Source organism: Babylonia areolata, chromosome 21, assembly GCF_041734735.1.
Source record: "Babylonia areolata isolate BAREFJ2019XMU chromosome 21, ASM4173473v1, whole genome shotgun sequence".
NCBI lineage: Eukaryota > Metazoa > Mollusca > Gastropoda > Neogastropoda > Buccinidae > Babylonia > Babylonia areolata.
Window position 1 is genome coordinate 26,598,294 of NC_134896.1, and position 12,025 is coordinate 26,610,318.

The 12,025-nt window shown below is 38.4% G+C and overlaps 1 protein-coding gene across 3 annotated transcripts in view; it reads right to left on the minus strand.

The window, feature by feature from the left end:
- Positions 1-5,729: 5,729 nt before the first annotated feature.
- Positions 5,730-12,025, minus strand: part of LOC143295768 (ankyrin repeat and EF-hand domain-containing protein 1-like) — a 34,276-nt gene continuing 27,980 nt past the window's right edge. For all 3 annotated transcript variants that reach the window (XM_076607387.1, XM_076607388.1, XM_076607386.1), the window contains 3 exons: positions 11,346-11,572; positions 9,650-9,831; positions 5,730-8,438 (listed from right to left, as the gene is read on the minus strand). In XM_076607387.1, coding sequence (XP_076463502.1) covers positions 8,160-8,438; positions 9,650-9,831; positions 11,346-11,572 — 688 coding nt within the window. In that variant the 3' untranslated portion in view covers positions 5,730-8,159. The remainder of the gene's footprint in view (positions 8,439-9,649; positions 9,832-11,345; positions 11,573-12,025) is intronic.

The window sequence follows — 12,025 nt, forward strand, 5'->3', positions numbered from 1 at the left end:
ACTAATCTTCCTGTTTTCTGTTTTCGCACACGTTGCTGATGAATTCCATACATTCATTCAATGTATGTCAGTATGATAGTCAAAAAAGTGCAATGTATCAGTTTTCTTGCCAGGTTTGAAATATTGAAAAAATTCATTTGGTGCATTGATTAAGACATTGATCATTTGATCACTGCAATAAATTTATTTCATGTAGATGGGGTTTTTTTGGTATGTTTTTCACATGTTTTTTGTCTGTGCAATTTGAGTTTTAACCTGTTCACTAATTCAGTTGTATGTGGGTCACCAGTGCTAGTGCAGAGCTTTAGGTGACTTAAGCTGCAGTGTTTGGAGACCTGGACTGTAGTAAGTGCAATGCAATACTGTTGTGAGGGTGAAATTAGTTGTAGCATGTGAGGACATTGTTGATGGCCAATTGTTATCCACAGTACCCATTGGTCATTGTGTTTACATTGTTTACAAACGTTTGCATGTCATATTTTCCATAGAGAGAGAGAGAAGGGAAATGGAATCATGACTTACTCAAATGTTGACATACATGAGCAGTTTAGATGCCAGTTTTCAATGAGTATAGATACTTAAATGTTGACAATGACATGCATGAGCAGTTTAGATTTCAGTGTTTAGTAAATGAAGAGTCTTTCTGTTGTGTGTTTTTGTTTTGCTTGTTCATGTATTTTGCTGTGTGTTTTGTTTTGTTTGTTTTACAAAAGAAAGAGAAAGAAATGGACATAGTCAATCATGTGTTCAATGGATACAATTCAACATTTCTTGAACGTAATGAGAGAGAGAAAATGGAGGGGGGGGGGGGTGTTAGAAAGAATCAGTTAAGTTAGAATGGTAAAGATTGCAAATTCAAAACTACAGTCCCACTAATATTGAGTTTCATTGTGAATATTGTACATATGTAGTTACGAGGAGTCCCACCTCTACTGTTGAGCATCTGTTGCTTTAGCATGTCTTAACACTTGTAGGTTCACACTAGTTGCCATGCTTCATTTATGTATTTTTCAGTTTTTGTAGTTAAGCATCTGAGGGTGCTACTTTAGGAATAATGGATACAGTGTTGTTTTTTTTATACCACCCTTCCCATTTTTCTGCCTTCTCTCTCTCTCTCTCTCCCTCGCTCTCACTCTCTCTCTCTCTTTTACTGGTTGAAGTTGTTGACCCAGAAATCCAGAAAGGATTGCAGAATGTGTACATGAAAGTCTGAAACTGTGAAACTCCTGGGTTTTTTTATTTTTTATTTTTATTTTTTATAGATCACTGTGCTTTGCACAGTGTGTATAGATGTCCTCACACAAACGTGATTAAGTGATACCATGTGCTGTGGCCTTTGATGTCATCCCATGTTTCTTTTTTTGTTTTGAAATCAACATGGTAAATGGTCCAAGTATTCCAGTGTATGTGTTTTTTTTGTACAAAGTGTATCTGTGCTTTTCAGGTATATATGTTGGTTGGTAGTATTGTTGCGATGGACATGTGAGTGCTTTTACCTGATGAACAAGTCATTGAATTCTCTATCTATCTGTGTTTGCTCAGGCACAATAGTGGATGTCATTGAATTCTCCATCTATCTGTGTTAGTGCAGACACAATAGTGGCTTTCTGCTCAGTGTCTGAAATCTGGTCATACACTCATTTTCATTCTCTCTGTCTTTCTAACTTTAGCATATGTGTCTATATTATTTGGAATATCTGGCATCTTAATAACGGGCTTAGAGTAGGGAAAAGAAAGTTTTGAGTTATAGAAATGAGGGTGTTGAAAAAACAAAACAAATAACAGTGTAAAGACATTTTCAGGCTGTGCTAAGAGGTATAGAAAGCTTATAAGTTCAGTTGGCAGAGTCAGCCAGCAGATGGAAACATATATGTCCTTCAGTGAAAGTAATGTCTGTTAACTGGAAGTGGAGGTTATATCAGACAGATATTGAAAACTGAATATAAAGGAAGAGCACTGTCATTTATGAGCTGACCTGACCTTCAAACTGACCTAACGTGACCAATGAGCTGTTAGCTTTGTCTGGCCCATGGTGTGTGTTAGAGGTACGCTGACATATTGTTGTGGACACTTCAGGAAATATATCTCTTGTGTTACTCCTGTCCTCACCCCACCGAGGTGTCTGTTTAGAGGAGCCTGATGCTGGTGGTGTGAGCAGTCAACATTATTGTCTGACATGGTGCCAGTGTTCAGTAGAACTAGAAGTCATTGCATGTGATGGATTCAATTTATACAATTTGTGTGGAATGTTGTTTCCTGTGGAAAGTAAAGATTTCTGACTGATTATAGCATCATTTTTTTGTTGATGTTTACTTTCTTCCATTATGTTCTTGCTGAGATTCATTGAGTTTCAAAACCTTTATGTTGTTCTTGGGGTTGCTGGCAATTTGGGAAAACATACATGCATGTGATGATCCATCTTCAAAATATACTCATATTCATGATATTGCTTGTTTGAAGTAGGCGGTTGTTTATTTTCATCAGTTATTTCATTATAAGCTGATGAAACCTATTTTTCCTTGTGCCACATGGTTCATGTACTTTATATTATATGTTATGACCAATCCTTCTTGTTGATATTACATTGCAATAAATCATTTATTTTCTCATTGATAACAAATGACTGTGTAGTCCTGCTCTATATCTATTTTTGATAGTACAGTTTCCAGAGCTGTGGGTTGCTCAAACCTTTTGTACCCAGTGTCTCGTTCTGTATTTCTGATCATGGAGTGATGGGGGAGATGGTGGGATGGGTTTTTTTTTTTTGTTGTTGCTGTTTTTTTTTTGTTTTTTGGGTTTTTTTTACTGTATCAGCGTCCGATCTGTTTGCGCTTTGTTTGTTGATACCATCTTTGTCTCTGACAATACTACCATCCAATGATCCATTGATGTGTAAATTATTTGTAAGCTTTGTTTATGATTTTTTTTTTCTTAGGTAGTTTTTAGCACACAAGTCTATTTGATTTACCATGATATTTCTCTCATGTAATCTGGCTTAAAGCACAGATGTGATGAATTTTCATGTTCATTTTATTTTGCCATGTATCTTTTGGTAAACCAAGACTGCTTTAAAATTACCCAGTATTGAAACATTACTCAGATCATATTTCCAGACTGGTAGACACAAGAAATGTAAGAATCTTCAGCAGAGTCTGCTCCAGAGAATGTTAGTTACTTTCTTGTATTGCCCTTTGCTGTTTCCTGCAGTGCCGGAATTACCAGGGTATGCCAGTGAGGGAGTGTGCATGCCTGTGGCCTGTGGGAGAAGCAGGGTGAAACAACATATTGTGGTTCCATGTGTCGTTATGGCACAATGTGCAATACAGTGCCGGCTGAGGCTAGTGCTGGAATGTGATATCATCTTTACAGTACAGTGTGTAAAACACTTACCACATACTTTGGGTAAATATAACATGAAATAATTTCATTTGTCACACACTCTCTCTCACACACACACACACACACACACACACACACTTATTCACACATATATAGTAATACACACATTAACCTGTGAAAATACTGATGCTTTCTTTTTTTTCTTTTTACCAAATCTACAGTTTTATTTTTATAATGATATATTTTTTCATGCTTGTGAAGAAACATTGCAATAAGCACGTGATGTGAATATGTTTTCAATTTATCTCAGATATAGGGTACATGTATTTTAAAAAAACACCAAAATTCAGAATTTTTGTTCAGTACATGTTGGCTTTCAAGACATTTGTTGCAGATTTTTTGTTATTGCCTTCAGTGAATTTACAATATGCTTGTCAGAATTTGTCCGGACTTTTTTTTTTTTTAAAGGCCTGATAGTAGCTTGGGTGAATATTTGAAAATAATTTTGAATTAATGAAGTATCTGAATCTTCATGGATGTTGATGAAAAGTGAACTTGCCTCCTTGGTCTTACTGTGCTCTTGTGCAAGGTTTATATATGAGAGGGTGTCTTCAGTTTGCGGTAGGGAAGAGGCCACTATGTGAACCGTGCACTGCAGCTTTCCAGTTCATGCACTTGAATGGGGTTGGGAATGTAAAAAGTTAGTCATGTGCCCCACCTTAGTCAATGGCTCTCCAGGCTTGAGTGCATCATTGGCTGTTTTGACAGACCTCCGCCTCTTTGTCAGTGTGAAAAGTTTGTTGGCAGACCACCACCACCACCACCTCTTTCCCTGTACTTTGTCCTGTTTCAAGCCCATTCTCTTGTATGATTATATAATCCAATTCAGTCCACCCACCCACACACACTTCTTTTTTGTTTTGTTTTTGTTTTTTGCGTGAACCAGTCTGTTGCTCACTGTTACTGAAAGAAGTGTAGTGTGATAGTAATAGTGTGAAGAGATGCTGGTTTACACAGCCGTAGATATACTCCAGAAGAATGACAAATGTAAATAAAATACTGATGTGACCTCTCTTATGATAGACAAATTCCACATCATGTTGTCCTGTCCTGTTGGAGAAAGTGGATCTCTGAAATGTCACCAGTTTGTGTCATCAGACTTGAGAACGAAAGTTATTGGAAGCTGTTAAGAAGACTGACTTTAGTGATCATTGTGATATACAGAGACTTAATGCTAGCACCATGTGCCTTGCATGGACTTAAGTTTCATTGGAAAAAGTATCCTTGTGGTAATACCTCAACATCTGATCAGTCCACGTCATCAAAGAAGTTGAACTGCTGAGGGTAGGGGAGTGGTCAGAATATGAAGAGAATTGATCAAACTGAACAGTGTGTTCATGAACAACAACAGCTCTCAGAAAGTAGAGTCAGTAGTGCCTGCTTGCTGCTTTGCATGTGTTAGTAGGACCTTTTGCATTGTATACATAATCAGCATGCCCTCATTATTTGCATGTATACTGTACATATGTAACTAGCATGCGTCAATTCACAAGTAATATACGGCTCCACATGTACTCATGAAAACTGTTTTACTCTGCGTGTGTGTGTGTCTGTGATTGTCTGCTTCATGTAATCAGGAAGGATGGGAACAGCTGGTAATGACGCATGTCATTATTCCCTGTAATCAAAAAAAGGCTTTCCAAGGCAGCGTTTGCCTTTCATGGAGGCTGAAGAAATGTTTGCATTGGTAAAGAGAGTTTTTCTTGGTGTATATGAACAGGTTTCATCAATGACAGTTTTAAACATCTTTGACTGACAGGGTTACAGGAAATGTGTAATGGAGGAGAGAAAAGGGTGAACTGCCTTTGCAGCTCAAATGTCAATGAAATCATGTACTGTTTTTTTTTTTGTGTGTGTTTGTTTGTTTTTTTAACAAGCATTGTGGATGTGAGAGGGGGTAGGAGTTATAATTTTGCTTCAGACTGCACAAACATTTTTGTAAGTCTGTATTGCTTTTTGCCCATGTACAATCAGAAGGACATTGCTGCTTTTTATTTGTTCAACCTGAACCAAAATAAAGAAGGACGTAACTGGATGTTGTCTTGTTTGTTTGTTTTTTGTTATTGGCGTTTTTTGTTGTTTTTTTTCTCTCTCTTTTCTGTGGTCAGTAAGGGAAGGTAACAGGAATATTTGCTTTTCATGTCGGTTTACAGTTTCAGAGTTTGTTGTTCATTCTGACAAGCAGACAGTATTAACTTGGAACATAGTTAGGTACATTAAAAAATACATGTATAGCACACAATACATAGACGCGTGCTCACAAACTCACATTGTTATGTCCATGTGTTTCAGATTTTAACAAGGACGTGCAATGCACACACATCTTTCACTCAGGGATGTCTTTATTATTTATATAAGTCACTTTACTTTACAAAGCATTTTATCTTCAATATGCATACCATGTATAAGTCAATAGAAAATATCCCTTTTCACCAATATGGCATCATCCACCTGCTGTTCTTTTTCTCAAAATCATGACATAATCTGTCACACCAAAACACAAGATTCTTCTTAACATTCCACTTCTTAAAATGCACACACACACACACACACACACACACACACACACACACACATCTGTAAAGAGATACAAAGCACAGGCTTATTAAAGATATATGAAATAAAAGGCTGACCAGCACACACATGGATGAATATACATAACATAAATATATAAAAATATATAGTATCAAAAAAGTTTTTTCCAAAATAATAAATAAGGTTCCAAAACATAGTACAAGAAGGCTTCACATAACAAATTCAAGGTAAGAGAATGTTGATCACAGCAATGCCTTCAGCAGCACTTTCCACTGCAATATGTGTGTAACTGCACATGAAACGAGCACAAACATCACACAGGGACTATAAATGACACACTGCGAGGCTTTTCGTAGAATTTGTTGCAAAGTAGATTTACAGCTTACCCCACCAGACTGCTGACAATACGCAAGCCTCTATACAGGAACACTCAATTTAAAAAAATATAATTTTGTTCTGCTGACAGCACAGAAATCTCTACATAGGAATTATTATTATGGCAACTCTTGACGAAATTGATGTCAATCCGACAAAACTTGGAAAGTAAAATTTTGTTCATGGTTGTTAGAATTTTAAAATAAAGCAACATCCTTGTAATGAAATAATGGGGGAGAAAATTAGGGATATCAACTAATAGTCAATAGACCATTTTGACAGTCACAAGTGATCATCTTTTTTTTTCATAAATTGTAATCTTAACACCATTCAGAATGGTCACTGAACTTCCAGTGCTTTACATCATATAGCTATAAAGAAAAATAGTAATTAACAGTCCGTGAAAGTATAAAAAAGATTACACCATCTAAGAATGTTTTACAAACATTATTCCTTGTGCACTGAGAACAAGCCAGACACATAATTACCAACACAGTTATCACGATACACAACAAACAACTATATATGTAAGCAGATTTCAAACAACAGACTTCAGGTTGGAGCGAAAAATACACCAGTTATCTGTGATGAACACGTCTGGAAAAAAAAGTGAAAAAAAAAGTCAAACTTATGAAAGAAAAAGAAGGAATGGGGGAATCAAAAATCTAAACATCATCATCAAACAGAATCTTATATAATCTATGGACGGATAGTATGTCGCATAATGCTGACATACACAAAAAGTCAGGTACCTTCTTCATGACAACCCCCCCCCCCCCTCCAATAAAAAACCTAACAATTATGCAATCATTGATGTTAAATACTTGAGTATATCACTTAAAAAAAACAAAAAAACCCACCAAAAAACAGTCTAACTGTGGACTGATCTTTCACTGTCTGCAGAAATTTGTAAGTTACCACCTCTTTAACATGACCCATCTCAGCAGAACCAATTTGACAGTGATAAACTTCTAAAATGATCCATTTATAAACCAAATACATCCAGATCTTGAAGCATGTTGTCAGCTTTTCAATGTTCATGTTTTCTTCTCTTGTTCTGACCTTGAAAGGCCGAAACTGAAATTGTCAAACAAACTACTGGTCATTCAAAAATATATTTAAAAAATAAATTTGTCAGCAGTAACTTGCTTCAGAAAATTTTTCAACATCAAACTGCAGGACAAGACACCAGACTACTGGTCATTCAAAAATATATTTAAAAAATAAATTTGTTAGCAGTAACTTGCTTCAGAAAATTTTTCAACATCAAACTGCAGGACAAGACACCAGACTACTGGTCATTCAAAAATATACTTTAAAAATAAATTTGTTAGCAGTAACTTGCTTCAGAAAATTTTTCAACATCAAACTGCAGGAAAAGACACCAGACACCAAGGTATCGTTATTGTTGTTGTCCCCCTATTTCCCTCTTCTCTTTCTCTCTCATTTTTCTCGAATATCAATGTCATGAAAAGTCAGCCCTGATGACACAAAAAAATCTTTTTAATAGATTTAAACTTTAGATGTGGAACAGTGAGCAACAAGCGCATCACTACAGGCAGTGAGCAGTGAGCACACTCAGTATCAGAGGTAAAAACAAAAAAAAAATTGTGGGACACCAAAAAATACCTGAAATACCAGCAGTCAAAAAATAAAAAGAAAGTGATAGTTGCAGAGAGAGAAAACAAAAAGAAGAAAAACAACAACAAAAAATGCACACAAAAACACACATTTTGCATAAAGTGGTCACACTTTCCAAAAGACATCACATCATATTCAGCAGATGAATTCATTCCTATTCAACCCTACAATGGCCACAGATTCTATCACAGTTTCAAGAGCTTTGATTATTATTCATTATCCATTTCAGTGAGTTTTTCAGCCACGTTCTTCTGGAAAGGCATCTGGAAATCAGGGAAGTCCACCTCCCAGCCGAACCTTTCCCGCCGGACTTCTTTATCGTGAATGAGATCCTTGGACGTTGGCTGCTGGGTCCAGGCTCTGAGGGGGGTGTATGTGATGTCCTCCCGCTCGTCCAGCCCACCAGCGAGGGCCGATGCCGCTCGAAGGATGGATCCCTTGCGGTCAAGGGCAGCAGTGTCATCGTACATCACTGGTCTGACCACGGCCTGCAGAAAGGTCAAACAGTCTGTGATGTTGTCAAGGTGACGTGTCTCACAGAAAGGATCACACAGAAAGGTCAAGGTGATGTGTCTCACAGAAAGGTCAAGGGTTGAATGACACTTCAACTTGTCAAACACTCTGATATTGACAAGGTGATGTGTCTCACAGAAAGGTCAAGGTGATGTGTCTCATAGAAAGGTCAAGGCTGACTGACACTGCAACTTGTCACTCTATGATGGTGACAAGGTGATTTGTCTCACAGAAAGGTCAAGGCTGAATGACACTGCAGCCTGTCACTCACTCTGTGATGGTGAAAAGGTGATGTGTCTCACAATGACAAAGATGAGGATGATGAATGTATTTGCTAGTGTCTATTCCCTAAGAAAAAAAAATGGCTGATTAATGACTAATAGGCAAACAGGTGCAGGCTATAATGACCACAAAATTCTATCAGTCATGCATGCTGATGCTTCTCCGGTCTCCCAAATTTGTTATTTTCTTGACTGATCCTACAAAAGGAAAGAAAGATGGCAGAATGGTTCAGATTCTCATCTGTCAATACAGTGTCTTTGAGGGTCTGGGTTCAATTCCTGCTCTCGCCCTTTCTCCCAAGTTTGACTGGAAAAATCAAACTGAGCATCTAGTCTTTTGGATGAGATGATAAACCGAGGTCCTGTGTGCAGCACGCACTTGGTGCACTGAAAAACACCACCACAAAAAAAAGGTTGTCCTCTGGCAAAGTTCTGTAGAAGAAAAACTCTGAAAGGTACACAAATATATGTATGCAAGCACTCAAGGCCTGACTAAGCGCGTATGGGTTATGCTGCTGGTCAGACATCTGCCTAGCAGATGTGGTGAGACCTACATGGATTTAACCGAATGCAGTGACGCCTCCTTGAGAAACTAAAACTAAAACTCAAACCAATCCTACACTACTTCACAAACACACACACACACACACACACACACACACACACAGATACATATGCGCACACTGTGATGACTGTGCAATGAAGCCAACACATTTTCCCACTTTGCTGCCTCAGCAGGATAGTATTTCCAAGGCTATTGCCTCACAAATCACCCACCCACACCCCTACACCCACACATGTGTGCGTATGTGCAAGCGATCAGATACACACATACATGTAAACACACACAAATGCACACAAACACACACACCTAATCTCCCACCCACCCACCCCCACACACTCACATCTGTTTCCTTCTCCTTCGGTGCAGACACTGGTCGCTTGCCCTTGGGGCTGCCTTTGCCCTTAGCTCCCTTCTTGCCAGCCGTCTTCTTATCTGGGTGGGGCATCGATTCCCACTTGGTCTGCACGATGTTCAGCACACGAGGGTCCGCCCACGCCTCGGCAATGTCCATTGGGGTCATGCCTGGGAGCAACATCTCTCCACCATCAGTAAACAGCCCACTTTAAAAATACATGATACACTCGTGTATGCGTGTATATGATACACATGTGTATGCGTGTATATGACTGAAAGCCTAAACTGAACGACACAGGAAACAAATTATGCGCAACTGAATCAGCGGTCAGTAGGCTCTACCCAAGGTAGGCAGCATGTTGTGCAAATGGCTCTATGTTTGTGAGGTTTTTTTAGTTTGATCTCTGATCGAAGATAGGTGCTATATATGTATCAATGACACAATTTTTTTTTAAAGCCCACTTTACAAGCCTGGATTTGACAGTTGTTTTGAATTGTTTTGTTTGTTTTTTTCCCCAGGCTGGCATATTTGTTTGCAAAAATATTTCCATTGTGTTATTCTGTGTGTGTGTGTGTGTGTGTGTGTGTGTGTGTGTGTGTGTAGGAGAAAAGATGGGTCAGCAAAGACTCCATAAAAGAGACATTATAAGATATCATCAGTAGATTGATCCTGTGTATTTGTTACAATTCTTACACTCAGAGAGAGAGGGAAACACACACACACACACACACACAAACACACAAACACACACACACACACACACACGCACGCACGCATACACTGAGGTATATCTATGGGTACATACACATTTGTGCATCTAAGACATGTGCAAATCTACACAAAGGTGGTTTTTTTTTTCTATATGTAGGCATGTGTGTGAAGTCATCATGTGTTTGCATGATCATGCAGGTATGTCCTGCACTTGTGTCTTCTTGTTTGTAGAGCATGATGTCTCAGATTCACAGACCTGTCAATACATCAACGGAAAAACAGAACAAAAACGTAGTATGTAAACCATGTCTTTCTGCAGCGCTATATCTAACAGAAATATTAACATCACAACTTATCAATCACCTTTTTGGCCATTACTGAACACTAGCCATCCACAACTGTAAAGTTTCTTATTTCTCATTTCTTTTTGTACTGATACAAGAACTGGTTGTGATGTTCACTTTTCGTGAACATATGAATGACATTTCATAATAATATCCAACCTATCTTCAAGTAAAACAAAAAGGAAAGAAAAACTGAAATGAAAAAAACAAAAACCCATGACAATCAGCAAAGCAATTCAAAACAACCAGAGACTGTGAGAGACCTACACTCTAACCAAACACATAAGGTTTCCCTGTACTCACCTTTCTTGCAATAACATCCAACCTATGGTCAAAATAAAACAAAAAGGAAAGAAAAACTGAAACTTGAAAAAGAAAAACACCAGCCCCCCCCGCCCCCCCTCCAAGACAACCAGCAAAGCAATTTAAAAACCACCACAGACTGTGAGACCTACACTCTAACCAAAAACACACACACATGGTTTCCCCGGCACTCACTCACCTTTCTTGTTCTCCGTCAGCATTTTGATACCATGGTCAATCAGGTAAGCAATTTGAAAGCACCACAGACCCACACCCTAACCAAACACACACACACACACACGGTTTCCCCGGCAGTCACTCACCTTTCTTGTTCTCCGTCAGCATTTTGACCCCGTGGTCAATCAGATACTGGACGACGTTCTCGCGGGAGCTCTCGATGGCGCGGGTGAGGGGGGTGCCGCCGTTCATGGTGGCGGCGTCGATCTCCCCTCCGTGCTCCACCAGGTACTGCACCACATCCAGCTGTCCAGCATGACACGCATGGTGCAGCGCCGTCCACTTGAAGTTGTCCCGCAGGTTCACCGAGGCTCTGGAGGCAATGCAGTACAATGCAGTATAAAATATGATACGAAACGATACAATTCATTTCAATGCAATGCAATGCATTACAATACGATACGATATGACACAACATGATACGACACATTACAATTCAGTTCAATACAATTCAATGCATTACAATACAACACAATACAATATGATACGACAGGACACGATTCAATTCAATACAAAGCAATGCATTACAATACAATACAATACAATACAATATAATATGATACGATACAATACAATATGATAGATACAATAGGATATGATACAATACAATGTAAAGCAATGCAATGCATTACAATACAAAACAATGCAATACAAAACAGTACAATACAAGACAAGACAATACCCTATCATACAATGCGATACATTTCGACGCAATGCAAAACAGTACAATACAGTACAATACAAGACATCCTTATTAATTTGATTG